General features: G+C 45.2%; 1 protein-coding gene across 11 annotated transcripts in view; it reads right to left on the reverse strand.

The window, feature by feature from the left end:
• Positions 1–699: 699 nt before the first annotated feature.
• The window catches only part of nrcama (neuronal cell adhesion molecule a), a 403,020-nt gene continuing 378,428 nt past the window's right edge, over positions 700–25,291 (reverse strand). For all 11 annotated transcript variants that reach the window (XM_070900654.1, XM_070900650.1, XM_070900653.1 and 8 more), the window contains 3 exons: positions 24,132–24,263; positions 22,657–22,735; positions 700–3,143 (listed from right to left, as the gene is read on the reverse strand). In XM_070900654.1, the coding sequence (XP_070756755.1) occupies positions 2,909–3,143; positions 22,657–22,735; positions 24,132–24,263 (446 nt within the window). In that variant the 3' untranslated portion in view covers positions 700–2,908. The remainder of the gene's footprint in view (positions 3,144–22,656; positions 22,736–24,131; positions 24,264–25,291) is intronic.

Raw genomic sequence — 25,291 nt, forward strand, 5'->3', positions numbered from 1 at the left:
GAAACTTCTTCACTCAGAGAATTGTTAACCTGTGGAATTCCCTGCCGCAGAGAGTTGTTGATGCCAGTTCATTGGATATATTCAAGAGGGAGTTTGATATGGCCCTTACGGCTAAAGGGGTATGGAGAGAAAGCAGGAAAGGGGTACTGAGGGAATGATCAGCCATGATCTTATTGAATGGCAGTGCAGGTTCGAAGGGCTGAATGGCCTACTCCTGCACCTATTTTCTATGTTTCTATGTATGCAGTTGTGAGCCTAGTGGATGAACTGGTAATGTGTAGTGTGATTGTTAAACCTTGGCTAATACACCAAATGGTTCTTAATAGCAATGTGTTGCTATGAATTCTTAAGCAAAGAACCCATGAAGCAAATACATTACAGGCGTAAAAGATCCCATGGTACTATTTGGAAGAAGAGCAGGGGAGTTCTCCCTGTTGAGCTGGCAAATATTTGTCTCTCAACCAACATCACTAAAACTGAATATCTGGTCATCATCGCATTGCTGCTTGCGGGAGCTTGCTGTGCACAAATTGGCTGCCGCGTTTCCCACATTACATCATCAACCACACTTCAAAAAGTACTTCATTGGCTGTAAAGCGCTTTGGAAAGTCCTGAGGTCGAGAAAGGCGTTATATAAATGTTCATGAAACAGCTCAAGTGTTGGTCGTCTCAGAACTAAATATTATCAAAAGCCAAGTGTTTGAAAGTCTAAAGCACATTTATTTTCCCATTTGCTCCTTTTTTCCGATACAAAATCAGTAAGCTCTTAATGGTGATACAGAACAGCGATGCATAGCAGGAAGCTTTCTGTCCAACTGCACGCCATCTCGTGCAAAGGGAAATCTCACATCCATATCACCAGCGCTCGAAATTAACTCCAGCCCCATTAACAATTCTTTCCAAGGAAACCCATTAGCAAGTTGAATCTGCCGAGAATAAAAAGTCCCACGGACTGCATTCTGGTTCCGGCCCTATCTCATAAGTAAATTGCGAGAGGAAAAATATTGATGGCTCCAAAAAAATTGATTTCTAAAGAGGCATTTTGCAAACAGAGTTAATTTCGAACAGGGTGTCAAAATAGCCTCTCCTGCGCAGTCAGCTGTGACTGGAGGAGCACACTGAAATATTGAAAGTGAGATGTCCCGGTTAGTTAGAAACAGATTACTATCACAGCCAGTGAGATTGCAGCTTTACAAATCGGCAGCATAAAATACAGTGAGAGACAAAAAAACCTGTTCAGTAAATAGAGTTGCCAACTCTGGTTAGATGCATTCCTGGAGGTTTCGTCACATGGTCACCTGCCTCCAATTGCCCCACCCAGTGAAACAGCCTTTTTTTCCATCTCCAATATTTTTTTTTAGAACTAATAAACTAAAAGCATTCAAAGAAAATGAAGAAAACACATATTTATTTAATGTGACCTCTTAAGATTTTTCTGCAGGGTCGCTCGCAGTAAAGTCCAGGAGATTAGCCTTTAATTCCTGGAGACTCCAGGGCAATCTGGGAGGGGTTGGCAACCCTAACCAGTAAATCCCACGCACTCGATTGGTGACATATCACTTCATAAACAATACAAACCGAGGCGCACTGGAGCAATCGAGAAGCCTGTGGCATCGACAAGTCAAAGTATATTTACAAAATACAACACAATATCTACAACAACAACAAAAAGCTTAATTAAACTTGATGCAAGTTATGAAAAAAAAATCAATGGCAAACAAACAACATTCTTGCAACCAAGAGTTTGTAATCCCAATTTGTTTTATCCCTTGTCTTTCTTGACTAACGCCCTGAAAAGGTTGTGTATTTGGTTAGTCCAAATCAGTCATAACAAAAAACATGATTGTGAGATTAAAACGAGAGGCCACGTCTGTCAAATTTCTTTTCAATTTGATCTTATTAAAAGGCTGTAAAACTAACAGTAATAACGAGTAGAAATGGCCAGCAGGCGTTGTATTAAACTGTCGTGTGTCACGCCGTTGTGTTAAAATGTCTGTGGAACGTGTGGCTAGGTTTAATTTACAAAAAAAGGCGTGTAAGGCTTCGAGAGTTTTAGTGTGCTTATATCGAAAGTGTGTGATTTGTGCCCGTCAGTGTGGTGATACATGAACGTCTTCGTTCTGTAATAATTGGATAAAATACTCCCCTCTTGTTTTCTCCCTTGAAAGAAAAAGAACTACAACGTTATGGTACAAACCAGGGGCTCGATCACCATCCCAACACTTTCCACTTCAAACCTTTCACTGGGATGCAATACAATCACCTCCCCTCCCATTTTTTCTGCTGTCTTGCAAAAAAAGGAGACACAACACAGTTGTTATACATTCAAAGAAAAAAGGTCATTACCATCTTCACAGCAATGTCCCCACATACATTGCTGAGCTCTAGAATAACAATCGAACACAGACGACAAAACGAGATTCATTTTCAGTCACTGCACTGTGCACTTTATAAACAAATATTATACAGACCACTGTCATCACAGCACACACTCATCTATCTTAGGTGGCAGTGAGATACATGTTGTTCTCATGCACTATGTTAGCGCGAACCAATAGGACACGAAGTGAACCCAACATATAACGTGCCAAGTCCAACTCTATATATACACAGGAGATGAACTTCTGTTCCGGTTTAGTGTACAATAATTTCCAAATCCCTCTCTACTTAGCTACATTCCCCAAAGCTCACGTTAAAGGTTTTCTCTCTCTCATGCTTTCACTGTGTTGTTCATCTATACACTCAGGACCTTTAGGCACTCGCTTCCCATCATTCCTTTATTTCTTAACGTGCATGTAATGACAAGTCAGGAGATAAGTGTGAATGGATAAACTCTACGATTTATTGGTGCATGGGCGTTGGATGGTCCCACGTTGTCTCTCCCCCCCCCCCCCCCTCCCCCCGCGCATTAGACAAAGGAGTTCATGGCATTGACCGGGGACGGGGCCTCGGAGCTTTCGTTACCCTCCACTGTCTCCTTTTCCTTCTTCCCGCTGTACTGTCCAATAAAGGAGCCGTCTTCGTTGAACTGCCCTTCCCCGCCTTCGCCGTAGTCAACCAAGCTGTCGTCACTCACACCCTTCTTAACCGTCCCATCGGAAGGCGTCCGGCTCCCTTTGAGTGGTTTATGGTCCTCTGTGTCACTGGAAAGGAAGATAACATTTAATAAAGGTGCAAGAGTAGAACACACTGTAAAACGATTGTCTCCCAGCAGGATCAATATACATACTAGCAAACGTATGCATTACCAGAGTCACCACATGACTGAACAGAGAAGCAATTCCAATAAGGCATACTCCAATACATGGTATCTATAATGCAAGGGGCACACATCATCCATGCTAACCAATCTCACATCCCACTCCATTTACAACAGTGGGTTACAATTCCAATTCAAAACGTTTCAAGGTAGGAAGGAATCATGGAAATGAAAGCGAGCAGCTCATGGAGTGACAGGTTTCACTATCAAGGAAAGGGGTGACAGCATTTGATCAAACGGGGAATGGCATTTTGTGAAATATCCTTTTCCAGCCCAGGGTGAACCTGCAGCTGTGGCCAAATGCGACTACTCTCAATGGTCGCTCGGATGACCAAGATTTCCATTCTCATAGTGTAACTGGAGCCTTGGTTCCCTATTGTCCAGTCGGGCCACTTAATCATTGGCACTGCCGGTCAACTCAGATGCAAAGTAGCAACAAATATTAGTCAGCGGGTTCAAGGATACACTCGGAACCTTTGGGCTGGAAAAGGGATGATGCGAGTCGGCGGTTAGTTAGCAGGAAGAGTCATCAGCGGGTGGGTGGGTTATATGAAACTGGGAAAGGAAATGGAGATTGTTCTGAAATGGAGAGAGTTTGTGTTGGGCTCATTCCATGAAGTAGAAAGGTTAAGCAAATGCTGTAAGGGGCATTCATGTCATTCGGTGTTACTCAAAGGCATGCCAGGCTTTCAGTTGCCACCTTACCTTTCCAGAGACCTACATTTCCCATTAAAGAATGCAGAGGAAACAAATGAAAACAGTCAGAAGAAGCAGCAAGGTCAGTCTGTTGCCAGGTGCGCGTAAATTTTTGGGACAACCAGCCCAGATTTTAATAGGAGAGTACATCTAAAAGCTGTATTAGTCACAGGGAAGAGAAGAGACCAACCGAAGCCGAACACATTCGAATACAATTTTTTTCTCTTTATCTCCAATGGCAGCTGGTCATTATCCCGCCATTCACACCCTAGCTAGACTAATCTTTTTCTAACTCCGACCAACACCATTTCAATTCGGCCCATCATCCTTTTTGTCTCTCTAATCTCTCCTGCCTTCCACCCGATCACAGACCTTCCCTTTTGTTCTCTCTTTCCCACCGCCTTTCACTGCTTCTTTTCGAACACTCTCCAGTTCTGACGAAGGGTTGTTGACCCGAAACGTTAGCTCCGCTTCCTCTCCACAGATGCTGCCTGACCCGCTGAGATTTCCAGCATTTTCTGTTTTTATATTTGAATGGAATCCTTGCTATCCCACACAGCGAGCCACTGGTGCTGCTCCAGGGGCAGTCGAGGAAGACCCAATTGCTGACCTGACTGAGGAACGCCTGATGTGCCGCCACGCTCAGGGACCATTATGAGTTCATGAGGATTCCCTCAAGAGATTCTGTGCAGGTCTCCGTGGACCCCCGACACCTTCCAACCAAACGTAATTCTCCCGCATTAGGGTATAAAGAAGTGGGAACCCCCGGCTATTTATTTTCAACTAAAGGACCAAACCTAACCGTGGTGCTGTAAAAATGCAAAATGCATCAACAGTAATTTTGTAAGAAACAAAAATTCATAGCAGGCTTGGCTACCATCAAAAGCAAGAAGTTAAGTTGCCTGCATTGATTTTGTTCAACCCCAGTCTATTATTTTAGAAATGAGGACTTGCATTTATATAGCGCCCTTCACGAGCCAAAGCACTTTACAGACTTTTGGTGTGTAGTCACTGTTGTAATGTAGGAAACGCAGCAACCAATTTGCGCACAGCAAGCTCCCACAAACAATAATGTGATAATGATCGGAGTATTGTTTTAGAGGTGTTGGTTTTAGTTTCGAGGACAATAAAACTCACTGTCAACTCAAGAACGTGCACAATCTACGAAATAACATTCTGGGGTTGAACTGATTTTGCCGGGACACCGTTTCCAGGAAGTGACAGGCACGGTGATATGCATTGAGCATCAGGTAAATCGAGGGAAGGGAATGAAAGACATGCACATGAGCAAAAAGAAGAAAGAATCCCTTACTAATAGAAACATCGTTAGCTTCCCTAATAGACATCCTTTGGTGAAGCATTAAGCCATACAGACCAACTTTCAGTCTGTGCTGAGTTCGTTGATCTCAGCCAGGACATGAGTAGAGGTGCAATAATTGGCCTCAGTGCCCGTGGGGTGAAATCACGCAGGCTTCCCCGCGACAACTGCTGTGAACTGCTTGCAAGTGGATGCCAAGGGAGGAGAGGACTGGGTTCAGCCATGATGCACCCTAAGGTCGACCAGCCTGCCAACACTAACCGTGGAGGTTCACACATGAAGAAATTGCGATTGGGCGGTATGGGGCTGTCTTGTAGTACTGTTTCCCTCTCCCCCACCTCACCCCCCCCCCCCCCGCCTCTCCCTCATTTTCACCACTGTAATGTATTTGCTTCATGGGTTCTTTGCTTAAGAATTCATAGCAACTTATTGCTATTAAGAACTAGTTGGTTTATTCGCAAAGGTTTAATAATTGCTCTGTACATTAAGTTCATCCACCAGGCTCACAACCACCTGCCTCATCGTAGATCGTAAGAACATAAGAACATAAGAAATGGGAGCAGGAGTAGGCCATACAGCCCCTCGAGCCTGCTCCACCATTTAATAAGATCATGGCTGATCTTATCATGGACTCAGCTCCACTTTCCCGCCCGCTTCCCATAACCCTTTATCCCCTTATCGTTTAAGACACTGTCTATTTCTGTCTTAAATTTATTCAATGTCCCAGCTTCCACAATGCTCTGAGGCAGCGAATTCCACAGATTTACAACCCTCAGAGAGAAGGAATTCCTCTTCATCTCTGTTTTAAATGGGCGGCCCCTTATTCTAAGATCATGCCCTCTAGTTCTAGTCTCCCCCATCAGTGGAAACACCTCTCTGCTTTTTGTCTGACTCCTTTTTTAAATAGGGGCATTATATTTGCAGTTTTCCAATCTGCTGGGACCTCCCCAGAATCCAGGGAATTTTGGTAAATTACAACCAATGCATCCACTATCCCTGCCACTACTTCTCTTAAGACCTTAGGATGCAAGCCATCAGGTCCAGGGGATTTATCTGCCTTTAGTCCCAGTATCTTACTGAGTACCACCTCCTTAGTGATTGTGATTGTGTTAAGTTCCTCCCTCCCTATAGCCCCTAGACTATCCACTGTCAGAATATTGTTAGTGTCCTCTACCGTAAAGACTGATACAAAATATTTGTTCAGAGTTTCTGCCATCTCCATGTTCCCCATTACTAATTCCCCGGTCTCGTCCTCTAAGGGACCAACATTTACTTTAGCCACCCTTTTCCTTTTTATATACCTATAGAATCTCTTGCTAACTGTTTTTATATTTTGTGCTAGTTTACTTTCATAGTCTATCTTCCCTTTCTTAATCATTTTTTTTTACTGGTTGGGGTTTTATTGAGTCTTGTGAACATCACATGACTGGCTAAGCCACTCACAACTTAACAGCTCTTCAACTATTTTGTGTCGAAACAATCAAGTGCCCCCTGATTAAAGGGAGGAGTGTGACCCCCTTTTCAAGTGCCCCTTTTTTATTTTGAGGGCACCAAAAACACAAATTATACATAGAAACATAGAAAAAAGGTGCGGGAATAGGCCATTCAGCCCTTCGAGCCTGCACCACCATTCAATAAGATCATGGCTGATCATTCACCTCAGTACCCCTTTCCTGCTTTCTCTCCATACCCCTTGATCCCTTTAGCCACAAGGACCATATCTAACTCCCCCTTGAATATATCCAGTGAACTGGCATCAACAACTCTCTGCAGTCGGGAATTCCACAGGTTAACAACTCTCTGAGTGAAGAAGTTTCTCCTCATCTCAGTCCTAAATGGCTTACCCCTTATCCTTAGACTATGTCCCCTGGTTCTGGACTTCCACAACATCGGGAACATTCTTCCTGCATCTAACCTGTCCAGTCCCGTCAGAATTTTATATGTTTCTACGAGATCCCCTCTCATCCTTCTAAACTCCAGTGAATACAGGCCCAGTCGATCCAGTCTCTCCTCATATGTCAGTCTTGCCATCCCGGGAATCAGTCTGGTGAACCTTCACTGCACTCCCTCAATAGCAAGAACATCCTTCCTCAGATTAGGAGGCCAAAACTAAATACATTATTCTAGGTGAGGCCTCACTAAGGCCCTGTATCAATAGCTCTACAAACGTGTGAGCACACTCACAGGTGCATACATTACAACCACAAGAGTGATAGTACTTCAAAGACCCAGCTCAGAGCGTAGAGAGGGCCAATAACGTGAGCCAGCCAGGGCTCTGCTCCTATCCCCAATCACACATTCATCTTTTGCTAATTACTAAGCATCTGTGTTCAACACGATGATGCATATTCACAGAAATCTGGACTATTTTTAATTCCTACGACTAGTTTTTTAAAAAATGGCTCACTCGTTTAAAAAAAAATACATTCAATTGGAATTGAATGTTTTTACTTCAGAGGATGACAGAGAAAGGAGAGGAAGGAAAATAAATGGAAATAGAAAACCGACTAACATCATCCCCCATAAAGAAAGTTCTCCCAGAAGGCTTTAAGCATGGGTCAGGAAATAGTGTGGGAAGCATTGAGCACAGAATTTAGTGGGTGAAGTGATTAAATAAAAACTGGAGTTCAATTTCTGCCCCTTCTCTCCTGTAGGTGTGAACTCACATTGGGGTAGAGTTCAAGAGTTGTTCATTAACCGTTGAAGACTGGGCCAGGTGGCCAATTGTCATGTACAAATGTAGAAGCTGTTCAACTATGGAAGGAATTACAACCAGACGATCCTGTCATTGACTATCTGCACTCCTCCAATTCTGACCTCTTGAGCATCCCCGATTTTAATCGCTCCACCATTGGTGGCCGTGCCTTTAGTTGCCTAGGCCTCAAGCTCTGGAGCTCTCTCTCTAAATCGCTCCGCCTCTATTTCCTTCTTTAAGGTGCTCCTTAAAACCAACCTCTTTGATCACATTTTTGGTCATCTGTCCTAATATCTCCTTATGTGGCTCAGTCTCAAATTTTGTTTGATAACGCTCCTGTGAAGCTTCTTGGGACGTTTTACTATATTAAAGGCACGATGTAAATAAAATTGTTGTTGTTACCTGGTGTTCAGATGCACTCTTTCCAGCAATTGTCACTGGATAATCAGGGACAATGATTAACCCATTCCTACCCAGGGGCACTAAAGCCCCCAATGCTGCCTTGGCCGAGATCAGCGAACTCAACACTGACCGAATCGGGGGCCTAGCAGTCTGTACGGCACGTTACATTTATCAACTCCGCTATTGGTGCAGCTCAATGTTTGACCATTACAACTGCACACCTGAATTCCCCAAAATGCACTGCTATCATGTAAAGCTCTGCAGTGGGAGGGCTAAATCAGAAACTTTATCTGAGGTGATGGTGGGCCTTCTTCCTGAACCACTGATAGCGGTTTAGATACAACAGAGTGGCTTGCTAGGCCCCCTTCAGAGGGAAGTTAAGAGTTAAGCATTTAGGTGTAGGATGCGAGTCACGTACAAGCCAGGCAGGGTAAGGTTTGGCAGGTTTGCTTCCCTAAAGGACATCAGTGAACCAGTTGGGTTTTTTTGATAATCCGACAGTCACTTTTACTGATAACAGATTTTTATTTCCAGAATTCCAATTTTCTAACTGTCACTGTGGCACACTTCAAAAGTGCTTCAATGGCTGTAAATAGCTTTGGGGCATCGAGGTCGTGAAAGGCACTATATAAATGCAAATCTTTCTTTTCTTTCACTCAGTTTTGTGTGTGAACCCATGTGGATCGACACTGCTCAAACATATTTCATGTAGGGCCCTTTCAGCCAGCAGACAGGAAAGTCCCCAATGTATTTAACACATTTCCCAAATGTGATAGATAGCATTACGTGTTTTTTCCATGTGCTGCTGACACATAGTGGCAGAGTATTAGCACTGCACTAATATTTTCATCATCACAATGGGTTGCCCAATTTGGGCACGACTCATTTGATTACATCCAATTGCAATGCAAAGAGCCAACAAGATGCTTAGATGTTTGGTTACATCAAACAGTTCAGGAGTAAATTTCAGATATGTGTTAGTCAGGGATTCATAGAATCATAGAAATTTACAGCACGGAAGGAGGCCATTTCGGCCCATCGTTTCCGTGCCGACCAAGAGCTATCCAGCCAAATCCCACTTTCCAGCTCTTGGTTTGTAGCACTGTAGGTTACAGCACTTTAAGTGCACATCCAAGTATTTTTTAAATGTGGTGAGGATTTCTGCCTCTATCACCCTTTGAATTGTGTATCGTTGGGATGATTACAGTGTATATATAAGCCCCAAGCTTAGACTCCATGACTTGAATTTATCTCTTGCCCAGCTTTTTATGCCCAACCATACCATCTCTCTTCCTTCTGCCCTTGCCCTCTGTCCACACAGCTACTTAAGTTATAATTTGCTCCCAATTTTCCTTTTGAAGATCGAGAATTTACATTGGGTGTAATGGAGAATTGATCGCAGCAGTAAGCAGATGGGTCTAACATACTAATAGGTCTGTCATCACTGACTCAAAACCCCTTCTTGTCGAACAGCGTGCCGTAGATTATTGGGTGTTAGCATTCATTGATGACCTTGGGCATTTCAAGCAACAGTGCGATCTCTGTTGAACAAGACGACAGATCTTTGTTGTTCCAATATCTTAACTTGCCTCTGTCAGCACACCACACGTTACCCGAGTGATTAGAGAAGCACCTTCCTTGAGAAGGAAAGAAACTGGTTGGGAAAAAGTGCAGATTTTCCTTTATCCTCATCAGATATCTCTGCTCCCATCCGTTCCCTTTTATTTGTCCTCTCGCCCTGCCCCCTTCTCTCTCACTTCCTCATATCTCCTCTCAAAGGCGCTAACTCCTGCTGGAGTGGGGGTTCCACAGAGACCTTATTCACACGCAAGGCAAAACACTGGCCGATGGTCAGTGATCTGAAGCACGCAGAAAGCACCCGAGGGAGGAGCCAAATTAATGAGTGTCCAATGGGTGGGGGAGAAAACAAATCTGCTGAGGGGCAGAGCATCGACCAGATAACTGTGAAAGTCTGAATGAAGATAATTTAAAAGTTGTTTAAGTATGGAAATTGGAGAATTTATTACTCAAACTGACAAAATTATGAAGTGAAATTCTTCATCTTCTTGGTTTATGATTGACAGAAACTATTTTTAAGTCATTTCAATTTCAAAGAACACTTTCCACTAGATGAGGTCTCCCTTGAAACTGTGATTAGGATTATAAATAAAATATACACATATATATGCACAATTCTGGTTTGTACTTTGCAATTTTTCTTGCTTGTGTTAGAAATCTCTCAGTTTGGTTACAATTCTATTGTTTTGCATGTAAGGATTGCTCAAAGAACTTTCTCGAGACCAAACCTCCCTGCTCCAAACTCTCTCCCTCTACCAGTCCAGTTGTCCTCACTTTCTAATTTTGATTGTCCATTCCCCTGATGGGTCATTGGTGGTGAACTGAGCCGCACAGGCCAGGAAGGTGCCAGCTTTATTGGCTGGTCTGATCTCAGCTAAAGTAACACTAAAGGCACCAACATCTTCGGGTTTAGGAGTGGGGGGAGAAGTCTAACCAGAGTTCCTGCTCTTGGTTGCTAACCAAAATCCCTGCTAGAAGTGAGCCAGGTGTGGGATAGGCCTGGGGCCTAGCTGTGATGTGAAGTGTGCCAGGTGTGGGATAGGCCTGGGCCCAGCTGTGATGTGAAGTGTGCCAGGTGTGGGATGGGCCTGGGGCCCAGCTGTGATGTGAAGTGTGCCAGGTATGGGATAGGCCTGGTTCCAGCTGTGATGTGAAGGTCACTGTGGTTGCTGAGCTGGCTAATAACTCAATGTCTCAACCGCTCGGATGAGGTGAGGGGGAGGCCTCGCACATTGCATTGCGCCGACAGCACCAGTTGCTGCTTTCAGAAGTGGAAAGGGAGGAAATTAGAAGGAAAGTTAGAGGATCAATATAAAGGACACATTTGCATCTTGTCTCTCTGGGTGGTAATCAGGCCCATTGCAGAATCGGCCCTGATTTTCACCACTTTGAAATCAGTGGGATGCAAATCGAGCAGGTGCTACAACGAGCAGGCGATATGCTCCGCCAGGGATAGATCTAAAGTTACCTCACAGTCTTTTAGAGGAAAAAGAGGGCTGTGACATCACAGCTGGAACCAGGCCTATCCCATACCTGGCACACTTCACATCACAGCTGGGCCCAGGCCTATCCCACACCTGGCACACTTCACATCACAGCTGGAACCAGGCCTATCCCATACCTGGCACACTTCACATCACAGCTGGGCCCAGGCCTATCCCACACCTGGCACACTTAATATCACAGCTGGGTACAGTGCACTCTAACCAACAGTGCAGCTGTGCCCCAGGGAGTGTTTAAACGTATTAACAGGAACAGATGTGACACGGCGTAGTCTTTACATTCACACCTGGTGTTTGGGTTCGGCCGGGAGGGATTCCGGCAAGCTCCAGGTATTTAGGCTCATTAGTTGCAACTGGATTTAGATACAAAGAAAGACAGCGCCATTCAGCCCCTCGGGCTTGTTCGGTCATTCAAATAGATCATGGCTGATCTGTATCTTAAATCCATCTGCCCATCTCGGTTCCATGTCCCTTGCACCCTTACGTAAAAAAAAAAGTCTGTCTCAATTTTGAAATTTTCAATTGGCCTCGTGACTTCCAGATTTCCACGACCCTTTGTGTGAAGAAGTGCTTCCTGACATCACCCCTGAACAGCCTAGCTCCAACTTTATGGTTATGCCCCCTTCTTCTAGACTCCCCCCACCAGAGGAAATACTTTGTCCCCATCTACCTTATCAAATCCTTTCATCATCTTAAAACACCTCAATTAGATCTTCCACACTCAAGGCTAAAACAAGCCCAGTCTATTTAATCCTTCTAACCCCTGTATCATTCAGTTGGATCTGTGCTGTAGCCCCGCCGAGACCAGTGTATCCATCCCGAGGTGTGGTGCCCAGAACTGAATGCTGTGCTCCAGATGTGGTCTAACCAGAGCTTTATATAACTACAGCAAAGCTTCCACCTCTTTGTATTCCAACTCTCTGGAGATAAAGGCCAACATTACATTAGTTTTTCTGATAATTTTTTTTAGATAGCTGTCCATAGTGATTTCTGTACTCTGACCCCTAAACCTCTCTCCACAGTTCCCAGCTTCTCTTCAGTTTTAAAATACTCTGATCTGTCTTTATTAGGTCCAAAATGAATTGATCTCACATTTCCTTATATGTAGAGGAATTTAGATTTCAAGGAATTCTTGTATCAGAAATGTTTCGTTCTGGATAACGCCGATAGTTCAGCTGGTGAAAGCAGTGAGTGGGGAGATCCCAGGCTCGATACCCAGTGTGTATGGAGTTAGATGATGTGTCAGTGGGGCTAGAATCGGCCTCAATACCCCTGGTTTATGGCAGGGGGCAAATCAGCTATGGTTCGCATTCTGAGGCCTCCTGGCAAGCACACTTGTGGACCTGGAGTGAAGAGAGGACCTGGCTGCGATGCCGACCATAGTCAAATAGCTTGTGGCCAACGGCGAGGTACTGGAGGGTGACCAGTGTGCCGCAGGGAGGAGGCAACGTCTCTGAGACAGGGAGAGTGGGCTGAAAATTTGGGGATCAAAAATGATGGTGAAAAAACAGCTCAGTTGTTGTGTGGTGTCTGTATGGGTGTGTCTGTGTGCGTGTGGGCATGTTTTTTGGGACTCGCTCTATTTTGATAACTCCTGTAGATGTAAAGTGCTGAAAACAAGCTCATGTTCTGCAAGAAACCGTGAGAAATCAGTTCTCAGAGCTTTAATCAACGATAGCGGAATCAAGTTAAAAGTCCAACAGATTTAGTTGAGTTTCAGCTTTCCAGACAAGCAATATTATCGGCCAAGAACATTACACTCTGTCTTAGCACTAAAACATTCCATTAGGGTGCAACAATATCCATTTTCTTTTAATCTTTCCCTCCCTCCCTCTCTTTCCCTCCCCCCCCCCTGAATTTGTTGATCTGTGCTGGGATTTGGCCCCACAGGCACCAATATCTCTCTAGTAATCCGGCCATTCTTCATCTGCAAAGCCAGAGAGGGAACGCGGGCACGTTAGTCGACTGTGGAGACCGTCACGGCCATGCTCACGCTTGTCCTTTCCAACACTGGGCAACAATCCAAAGCGGGAACTTTGGCTCATTTTTCTCCCTCCTGGTAGCACCCTTGGACAGACCCACTGAGATCAGCTCACCCAGCACACCCCTGGGAATCAAATCTGATTGCTTCATAAAAAGTGCAGGTCCCCACCAGGCTGTGGAGGGCATACATCCTTTGATGCAGTTGGAAAGTTACGGGTAAAATCACAGGGTTTCGGGTGGGGTCGAGGGTATATGTTGTGATACATGAGATATCGCAATTGTGTGGACAGGATCGATGGGCCAGGTGGTCTTGACCTGTCCGTCATTGTTCATATCTTGGAAGAACTTTTACACCTTCCCTTTATGTTGTCGTGATTCCCTCCAAACAAGCCTCCCACTACCTTGGCTTGTCAACAGTATCAAGGGCTTTGCTCCTTGCTCCTGGTCAGTTTGAAGCAAGTGGTCACCTCCCCCATCCCCATCCCAGTGATAGTAACGATCATAAATATTGACCCATCAATTAATAACTTGTTGCACCCTGACGTTTTGTAGAAATAGTAAGGCAAAGTAGATGGATAGCAACAAACATTGAATTATACAAAGCAGGGGTACAAATGTGTGTATATATATATATAATCTGTAAATAAATAGCAGTAACGTACATCAACATTACAACGCTCGTACAGCTTAGGTTATCATACAAAATGGGAAAGAACTTCAAGTACAGGTATGATAATAATTACAAGAACACAAGATTTCAATATCACAATATTCCTTTGATACTGTATTGGAGATGATGCTCTTCACTGTTTAATAAGTGCTTACCGTGTATTAAAGGGACACGGTCTTTGTGAAAAATGGTTGGCCAAATATTTTATTTAAAATTTGTCAAATGCACAATGTAAACTGCGTTCCTGTCACCAAGTATCATGGGCATGATGTAAATGGCACGCAGCTCTTCACTCCCTGGTGATGTACCCAGAGCCCCTCCCCTTTAAGGAATGAAGGCAGAGCTCCCTCCCCTTTAAGGAATGTACCCAGAACCCCCCACCCTGCCTTTAAATGCTATAAGGAACCACTCAACATCGACAGCTTTCCACAGTGCCAAAAAGATAATCTTTCCATATCTCTCACCACAATCATCCCGCATCTCTCCTGAAATTGTCAACTCGTGCTGGGAGAGGGTTCCCATGGGTGCTGATTCCCCTCTGATGCCTCACTCAGTTATTTATGGGAGCGCATTGCCAGAATGTGCCAGTGGGGTATTCAACTGTGGAAAGCATCATAAATGAGCCCGAACCTGTCCTCGGCTGACATGAGTGCGCACACACACACACACACACACACACATGCATTTACCAACTGGATCATGATCAGGAGCAGGTTCCCTAGTCGATATTAACCCCTTACTCGCCCTAGGGCAGTGAGGCAGTGATGGAGATCTGTTAACTCAGCACAGACCAGGGGTCTATCCTGGGTTTGGTGGATCTGCTATTCACTGAGTAAATTCACTGAGGCATTAGAGGGGTCAAAGGAGCTTAATCTATCCCCCTCCCCCCATAATAAATATACTTCCAGAAATGGACACTGAATAATACTGAACAATATGGCAGGAATATTAATCCTCAGTCTCTAGGACTCTTTGAACTTCTTTCAGAACAACAATAAAATGGGCTACCTCAAGGAAATATTTTAAAGGAAGATTTCTTTGAATGCTGACAAAAATAAATCAATCGTCTAAAAATAGATTTCCACTTACTGAGCTCTGGTTGGGTTCTGAATGCAGACCTGGATGTATTATTTTTATACATAACATGTATAAAACACAGAGATACATAATAAAGTTGACACTGGATTCATAATGTCTTGGTTCATGAATATACTAATTTACAAACCAACCCCACTGTAGCACAAGATCATCAATCCTCAAAAAATAATGGGTCAGCAGTGGGTCAGGGGGTGAAGGGTCACTCCAGGGAATGGTGTGAGGGCAGTGTATAGGGGTGAAGGGTCACTCCAGGGAGGGGTGTGAGGGCAGTGGGTCAGGGGCTGAAGGGTCACTCCCGGGAGGGGTGAGGGCAGTGGGTCAGGGGGTGAAGGGTCACTCCAGGGAGGGGTGTGAGGGCAGTGGGTCAGGGGGTGAAGGGTCACTCCCGGGAGAGGTGAGGGCATGGGTCAGGGGGTGAAGGGTCACTCCCGGGAGGGGTGTGAGGGCAGGGGGGGTGAAAGGTCACTCCAGGGAGGGGTGTGAAGACAGTGGGTCAGGGGGTGAAGGGTCGCTGCAGGGAATGGTGTGAGGGCAGTGGGTCAGGGGGTGAAGGGTCACTGCAGGGAGGGATGTGAGGGCAGTGGGTCAAGGGGTGAAGGGTCACTCCCGGGAGGGGTGAGGGCAGTGAGTCAGGGGGTGAAGGGTCACTCCAGGGAGGGGTGTGAGGACAGTGGGTCAGGGGGTGAAGGGTCACTGCAGGGAATGGTGTGAGGTCAGGGGGTGAAGGGTCACTGCAGGGAGGAATGTGAGGGCAGTGGGTCAAGGGGTGAAGGGTCACTCCCGGGAGGGGTGAGAGCAGTGGGTCAGGGGGTGAAGGGTCACTCCCGGGAGGGGTGAGGGCAGGGGGTGAAGGGTCACTCCAGGGAAGGATGTGAGGATATGAACCCCATACTCTTGTGAAGGAATTGGTGTCACTGATTATCGAAAGGGGAAATATTCCATAATTGTTACAATCTATTTGCTACAACTGAAGTGACTAAGCCGAATTTTGTTTGCGTTTATGCCATAAATTGCTACAAAAATTGGATGGATTGAATTCGGAAACCCACATCGGAAAGAATGTTTCTTTAATACCATGCAATAATTGAAGAGAGATTTTGCAAATGAAGGTACATTAGAATAAAAATGAACAGATAAAAATCGTATCTGTGCCTCATGAGGCTGATTTCTAGATGCCTTAAATAGCTGCATTCCACTAAAGCTGAAGATGCACCAGTTTAAAGCAGGCAAATTAAGGTGCAGGCCTTGGGGAGCCTGAACAACACAAGGCGGAGGAGGGGCAACCTACTGCATTCAGGCCAAATCACTGAGCCCAACACATGCTCAGGGTAACCTCTGAAGTAACATTTAGCTCACTTTGTAAGATTGGATCGACTAGGGCGAGGGGTGGGCATTGTCTGCCATTCTGTATGTTTAAGCTCAATGTGTATTGTGCGAGATGACTTTGTTTGCTCGAAATACCATTTCATGCCATATATTACAATCAAATTTCATCAAAGTACAACTCGGGGTTTTATGGCCTTTTAAATGTTAGATGCGAGCCGAGGTGAAATGATGTTCAGCTGTAAAAGCCATTGTTCGCGGCGGGATTCACATGAACGCAAGTTTTCATTCTGCTCGAACTAAAGCTGCTCAGCCTCATGACTTTTATTGCGCAGTAAAAATCAGTTCAGCAGGCCCGAGCCGAGGCTAATCTCCAGAGACTGAGTCTTAATAATAAAAAATTCCGCCTCAAACTAAACCTACTCTACAGAAAAAAAGCCACCAGGCAGTAATGATGCAGAGGGCCGCTGTGTTCCTGCTCCCAGAGAGTGCAGCGCTTTCCCAGGTACAGTTCCAAAACAGCACCCAGAACAAAAAGGCCCTTCACTCTATTCAGTGTCTGCTGTGGCTCAGTGGGTGGCACACTAGCCTCTGAGTTAGAAGGTTGTGGGTTCAAGTCCCACTCCAGGGACGTGAGCACCAAAAATTCTAAGCTGACACTCCCAGTGCAGTAATGAGGGTGTGCTGCACTGTCGGAGATGTTAAACCGAAGCCCCGTCATGGTAGATTTGCATGCCACTATTTTGAATAAGATCTCAATCAAGTTAGTCAAACATGGTTTGTGTTCAACAAATCCGTGCTGGCTTTCATTTATTAATCCATATTTTTCCTTCAGTGCCCCTTTTATATATTTCACTGCTCTGAGGATTGCATCTCCCGAATCAACAGATTGGGGCTGGAGCAAGCTGTTAAAGATTTGTGTGGATTTGCTTCAGCCCAGCACTGCATCATTAGTGACACAAGAAGCAGGCTTTCCACTCCCCTTTGTGTTGAGGGTGGTTGCAGGTGGGTTAATGGGTGTGTGAGACCCGCGGTCAATACTTCTGGTGCCAGGCCTCACTATAAAGCCGCCGGTGTCCTGGGGCCAATATTTATCCCTCAATCAACATAACAAAAAACAAATTATCTGGTCATTATAACATTTCTGTTTGTGGGAGCTTGCTGTGCCCAAATTGGCTGCCGTGTTTCCCACATTACAACAGTGACTACACTCCAAAAGTACATCATTGGCTGTAAAGTGCTTTGAGACATCTGGTGGTCATGAAAGGCGCTATAGAAATGCAAGTCTTTCTTCTATTGCTTCTCCTCCAGCCTGAGTGCCCAGCTCCTCCAAAGCTCCCGTCTCCTCCCGTTCCAATCCCCATCTCCCCAGCAAAACACAGCCCCTCCATCAACCCCCCCCCGATACTATACCCATCCCTCCCTGCCACAATACCCATGACACAGGGCCCCAGTTGTGGGTTTTAAGGAGAGCTGCTTACTTCCATGGTGCTAAAGCAATTCCCTGGTTAAGCAAGTGATGGTGGCCAACAGTGACTACACTTCAAAAGTACATCATTGGCTGTAAAGCGCATTGAGATGATTGGTGGTCGTGAAAGGTGCTATATAAATGCATGTCTTTTTGTATAGTGAGGCCTGGTACCAGAAGTATTGACCGCGGGCCTTACACACCTATTAACCCACCTGCAACCACCCTCAACACACAGGGGAGTGGAAAGCCTGCTCCTTGTGTCACTAATGATGCAGTGCTGGGCTGAAGCAAATCCATAACAAATCTTGAGCAGCTTGCTCCAGCCCCAATCTGTTGATTCGGGAGAGGCAGTCCTCAGTGCAGTGAAATATATCAAATGGGCACTAAAGGAAAAATACGGATTTGTTGAACGCAAACCATGTTTGACTAATTTGATTGAGATCGTTGATGAAGTAATGGAGAGCGTTGCTGAAGTAACGGAGAGCAATGCTGAGGGTGGTGTAGTTGATGTTGTATATAGACTTTCAAAAGGCGAGTGATAAAGCATCACATAATAGACTTGTTAACAAAATGAAAGCCCATGGGATTAAAGGCGCAGCGGTGAAGATTGGCGAAGGGACAAAAAGCAGAGAGTAGTGGTGAACAGTTGTTTTTCAGATGAGAGGGATGTATACAGTGATGTTCCCCAGGGCTCGGTGTTGGGACCACTGCTCTTTTGATATATATTAATGATCCGGATTTAGTATTGGGGGCATAATTTCAAAGTTTGCAGGTGACACAAAACTTGGAAATGTAGTAAATAGTGAGAAGGATAGTAACAGACTTCAGGAAGATATAGACAGACTTGTGAAATGGGGCAGAAACATGGCAGATGAAAATTCATGCCATGTGAAATGTGAAGTGATATATTTTGGAAGGAAGAATGAGGAGAGCCAATATGAACTAAATGGCACAATTTTAAAGAGGGTGTAGGAACAGAGAGACCTGGGGGTGTATGTACACAAGTCTTTGAAGATGACAGGGTAAGTTGAGATGGTTCTTTAAAAAGGCTTACCAGATCATTGGCTTTATAAATAGAGGCATAGAGCACAAAAGTTAGGAAGTTATGTTAAACCTTTATAAAACACCGGTTAGGCCTCAGCTTGAGTATTGTAGCCGATTCTGGGCATCACACTTTAAGAAGAATGTCAAAGTCTTCGAGGGGTACAGAAGAGACTTACGAGAATAGTACCAGGGACGAAAGACTTCAGTTACGTGGAGAGACTAGAGAAATGGGAGTTGTTCTCCTTAGAGGAAAAAAGAAGGAAAGAAAGGCTTGCATTTATATAGTGCCTTTCATGGCCACCCAACATCCCAAAGTGCTTTACAATGCATGAAATTCTTTTTTGGCGTGTAGTTACTGTTGTAATGTGAGAAACGCAGCAGCCAAATTGCACACAAGCAAGCTCCCACAAACAGCAATGTGATAATGACCTGTTTCAGTTATGTTGATTGAGGGATAAATATTGGCCAGGACACCAGGGGTAACTCCACTGCTCCTCTTCGAAATAGTGCCATGGGATCTTTTACCCATCTCATTTGAAATGACGGCACGTCCGACAGTGCAGCACTTCCCCTCGACACTGCGCTGGAGTGTCAGCCTAGAATTTTTTGTGCTCAAGTCCCTAGAGTGGGACTTGAACCCACAACCTTCTAACTCAGAGACAAGTGTGCTACCCACTGAGCCACAGCTGATAAAGTTAAGAGGAGATTTGATAAAGCTGTTCAAAATAATGAAGGGTTTTGAAAATTAAATGAGAAACTGTTTCCAGTGGCAGGGTCAGTAACTAGAGGTTACAGATTTAAGGTGATTGGCAAAAGCAGCAGAGGCAACCCAAGGAAACTTTTTTTACGCAGCAAGTTATTGTGATGTGCGATGCACTGCCTGAAAGGGTGGTGGAAGCAGATTCAATAATAACTTTCAAAAGTGAATTGGATAAGTACTTGAAAGGGAAAATTTTGCAGCGCTATGGGGAAAGAACAGAGAAGCGGGACTAATTGAAAAACTCTTTCCAAGAGCCGTCAAAGGCACGATGGGCCAAATGGCCTCCCCTTCCATGCTGTACAATTCAGGATTCACCAGCTGTTTTCAGTGTGCAAACCTGACAACCGTGCTCCGATAGCACATCTTGACAATTCACAGATCGAACCCATACTTGACACACGAATGACTTCACCATTGGCGTGTCATCTATACTCCCTACCCTTCGGGTTTGACATACACGGCAGTCTCGCAGTAATGAACACGTTGAGGGTCATTAAACGGCTGGTTTTCCGAATGTGCACTCCAGGCGCGGATCCATGCCCACCCGTTTTGTACTCTTCGCGATTTTTGTTCATTAAGTGAGCACGCACCATTTCCCAATATACCCTCCCAGCAATCAAGGCTTTGAGCCAGGAATTGGGCATTCACTTTTAAAAAGAGGCGATTTAAGGTTTGCTTTAAGGAGCTGTCCATTATACTGGTATGATTTTGCAAGAGCATTAAAAGCCACGCTCTCTTTCTCCTCCCCCAATTCACTACTCGCTTTGGTTGAAGAGTCAAAGTGTATTGCTGATTAGTTGGTCACTGTATAGTCAACAGTGTGAAATCACCAGAACTCTGGAGCAGCAAAGCAGCACATTGGGGGAGGGAGTCCTGAGCAGCAGAAGATGTGTATCGACTGCACACCATATGCAGGATGAAGGAGTCCTCATGTCCCCCATTTCCCCCAAGCTCTCCGTGGCACTGTCTGCATGAACTACGGCTCCGATGACTTTAATAATCAGCTCAATGTCACCTTCCATTCCACTTGCATGTTAGCTCAGTTGGACAACAGTTAACTTTCTTTAAAAATTCATTCACAGGATGTGGATGTCGCTGGCAAGGCCAGCATTTATTGCCCATCTCTAACTGCCCTTAACTGAATCGCTTGCTAGACCTTTTCAAAAGGCAGTTAAGAGTCAACCACATTGCTGTGGGTATTGGAGTCACATCTGGACCAAGACAGCAGGTTTCCTTCCCTAAAGGACATTAGTGAACCAGATGGGTTTTTGCAACAATCCAGTAGTCACATTACTGCAATAACTTTTTATTCTAGATTTTTTTTTTATTAACTGAATTTAAATTCCCCAGCTGCCGTGGTGGGGTTTGAACTAACTTTTCCAGATTATTAGTTCAGGCTTCTGGATTAGCTACCGTACATAACTTGACGAGAGATGGCATCTTTGCACCAGGAACCAGCAGCTGAAGGCACCCTTCAATACATGAACCACCCAATTTACTTGCTGTCGCTGGCAGTAAAGGCCGATGTTTCCATGGGCCTCGCCACCTGATTGACTGGCCTCACTTCTGCCTGGCTCCCAATAGAGAATGGGACCAGATAGAATACGAGTACCAGGAAGATTAATCCTTCGCTCGAAATCTATACTTCAGTGTACCTCCCATAATTGTGGAACATTAGGTACAGGAGGAGGCCATTCAGCCCCTCGAGCCTGTTGCGCCGTACAATTCGATCATCGCTGATCTGTACCTACCTTTGCTCCATATCTCGATACCCTTACCCAACAAAAATCTAGCGATCTCAGTCTTGAAAATTTCACCCAGTCTCCAGCAATCACAGCCCCTTGGGGAGAGCGCGCCAGATTACAACTATTCTTTGTGTGAAAAACTGCTCCCTGATTTCACTCCTGAATGGCCAAGCTCAAATATTGAGATTGTGCTCATTTGCTCTGGATTCCCACACGAGAGGAAACAGTTTCTCTGTATCTAACTCTATCGAATCCTTTCATCATTAGAAACACCTCAATTAGATCACAGAAAACAATAGGGGTCGTGAGTTGTGTTCATTGTCTCCCGAAAGGGGCACATTACAGCAAGGCTACAGTCCACATATTATAAACGCACCACTCCCTCCATTCAATCAGCACCCTTTCCTTCAGCCACCATGCCACACCCTCAAATTCACTCCCCCAAAACCTCTGCCCTGTCACCTCCACATCTGCCTTCAAAACTCCAATAACCACCCTACCCATCGACTGTGCTCTCACCCCCTGCCCCAGCCCCTCATTTCACTTTGATTCCTCCCCCTTCACGTGCTCAGGGCCCGCTCTATATCCAGTGCCCCGGGACATCCCCTGTACGTCAAAAAGTCCGTGTTTTATCGCATCCACTATGTCCATTTTCTCTAATAACCCGGAAGATGTGAACTTTTGTAATAATCGATTCCAGTCACAGAAGTCTAGCAACAATCCTTTTCAAAATGTTGTCAAATGATTGGATATTGTTTTCCATGCCGACTTTTAACAAAAAAAAGTCGGTAAATAATTTCAGTTCTATTGAATTTAAAAGTCAGAGGCAGAAAGCAGTTTTAGTTAGATAAAGTGTTATTACCCATGAAATTGGGATGTATGCGTGAAACATTAATATATATATATTTATGGGACAAGGGTGGTCAGATTTTGTAGGAAATGGGAAGGAACAAGGCATTGCAAAAAAAAGCCACAACCCCAACACAGACCATTCACAGTTTCAAAGCTCACTACGTTCAACAGGCCCAGGACTAAAGATCGCCACCAGCTGGGCAGGTCTTCGATCAGACAGTACAGAGAGGCGGCTGACATGGGACAGGACAGGTGCTCACCTGTATTCACCGAAGGCTCCATCGTCCTCTTTCATGGGCTGGATCTCGGGGTCTGCGTGAGCATCCTCCTTCTCTTTTACTGCAAACATCAAAGGTTTTTTTTAAAAGTGTGCGTTACATTTGTGTATGGTTATCCGCTGAGAAACATGTCTGGCCATGGAGAGGGGAGTGGGGTAAGGAGCGGAGGGCAAGGAGCGAAGGGCAAGGAGCAGAGGGACAAGGGGAGGAGGGGCAATGGGGAGGGGATGAGGGGGGAGGGGTGAAGGACGGAGAGGAGAGGGACAGAGGGGCGAGGGCTGGAGCGGCGAGGGATGGTGGGGCGAGGGACAGTGGCGACGAGGACGGAGGGACGAGGGATGGAGGGGCGAAGGACGGAGAGGCGAGGGACGGAGGGGAGAGGGACGGAAGGGCTAAGGATGGAAAGGCGAGGACTGAGGGGCGAGGGACGGAGAGGCGAGGGTCGAGGGATGGAGGAGCAAGGGGTAGAGGGGCGAGGATTGTCATGGAGAGGAGAGTATTGAGGAAGCTTTACTATGCTATTAATTCACCTGAGCAGTTGGTACTAAATCTGGAAAGGCAGGAAACTTAGCATGAAATTTCCTCAGCTGAGAGAGTGGAGGAAGTATTAAATCAGGACATTGCCAAAAGCTGCAGCATCATTACATTCTCCCAAATTTCTGAATTTCCTAGCACTGGCACAAGGAAGGAACTTGATGTTCAAATACCGTAAGCAGGACTTGGGCCACCAACCTGTGGAAAACTAGGCCTTTCTTTCCCATCTGCGAATTAGAGGGATAATTCTGCAATGCTGTGCTCCCAGCAGGGAGCTGGGCTCAGAGACTGCCACAGCACTGTACCCTGATTCCCCGGCCCACACCTCATCAGATCAGCTTCCCACTGGGCCATCGCATTATAGTTTCTGAAGGGATAGCCTGCTTCTGTGTTATTTCCAACTTGCCCCGCACACAAAAACAGTAAATTAGCCTCATTCTCGGTGGTTCTTTGATTAGTACGATGACCAGGTGAAACTTATTTCTTCTTTTATGGGCCTAACCCTTTCCTGTTACTTTACTGTTGTTTCCGTAGCAACCATTTTCCTTACTGCTCTTGACGATGTTTATGTCCAAGTTGTCCCCTCTTTGTTGTGGTATTGGATGCCATCTTAGTGGCTCTGTGGCCCTAAACAACTCCGTGCCCTCTTGACTGGCTGTCCTGGCACATCCAAAATAATTTGTTCCAGTTTTTCTTTCTATGTCCTATGAAGTATCTGACGTACTTCTGTGAGGTCCACTTTTAATGTATGTTGTTGAAGTTGAAGAGCCGTACCTTATCAGCTCATTCCTCGTGGAATATCCCTCTAATACTAGGCGCTATTGGCCTCCTCTACAAAGCCTCCAAGGCTTAGATGGCACTCTCATGTAAATGTGACCAGAACTCTCGGGGTCAATATCGGCGCTAGGAGAAGGTGCACTTACCTGGGTATTTGCCTCCTTTATTCCTTTTGATGAAGCAGACAATCAAGAGAATCAGGATCAAGAGGGCGATGGCGCACATTAAACCAATGAACCAACCCTGGGTGGCAATGTCTACCTGGCGGCTTGCCATTGCTGAGTTGCCGTTTATTTGAAAAAGAGAGGGAGAAAATACTGATTAAGATGCGAAGCAAAGGGACTATAAGTAGAGATAGTGACCCAGAGTGTTTTCTGTGTTAAATTCTCAATTCATTGCACACTGGGAATCGGTTATTTTGGATCAACAAAAGACAATTAAAACAGAATAGAAAATATTTGTTATGCACCCATTCTGGATCTCAACCACAGGCAATATTGCGAGGAAATGAAAACAACACAAAAGTGTTTGATGGGGATTAGTAGCCTTAAATTGTACCACTTGGGAGTTAATCACTTATGTAAAAGGGTTGTTCATCATTTTTAATATCAGCCGTGAGGGGCTAAATGTCATTGGGGAAACTTTTGACTTGGAGCAATAGTGTAAAACGTGGCGATATCCATTCAACTGCTTGTTATACATCTCTCCTCATTTTTATTTCCATTGCGTTCAATGACAATGGGGCGAGATGTATAACGGGCGATTTTGCACCTTTTATACTATCGCCCAAAGTCAAAATGACCTCCGTTCTTTCCAAAAGTGGAACGTGTTTCATGTTATTTTCCCCAATTTTCCTTCTTTCTCTCCTGAAGGCACGGACTCTTGCCAGGGTGCAGCCCAACAGGGGCTGGAACAAGTGACCATTCTTCATGTGTCAGCCAATACTCTGAGTGCTAACACTATTCGACAATGGAGGGAGGGGGAGGTTACAGTCGAGATGCTGTTCTCAGCAAAAACTCCACACACACATTCCAGCAGGGGTCACTGAGCAGCAACCCAGGAGGACGAAATCCCAGATTGAACCTGGGACCTTCTGGCTTGTACGTCTAACTACCGCACATACACCTGATATACCCATTGAGCCATCATGAGGATGGGTTGCTTGAGGGAAGAATGTTGTCCAGTATACCTAGCTGCTCTTCTTTGGATAGGAGCAGGCAAAAGGAGCCATGGCTTAAGATCTCATTCTAAGGAGAGGACATTGGACAGTGCAGCACTCCCTCAGTACTGCACTCAAGTGTCAGCC

The sequence above is a fragment of the Pristiophorus japonicus genome, chromosome 15, assembly GCF_044704955.1.
Source record: "Pristiophorus japonicus isolate sPriJap1 chromosome 15, sPriJap1.hap1, whole genome shotgun sequence".
Classification (NCBI taxonomy): domain Eukaryota; kingdom Metazoa; phylum Chordata; class Chondrichthyes; family Pristiophoridae; genus Pristiophorus; species Pristiophorus japonicus.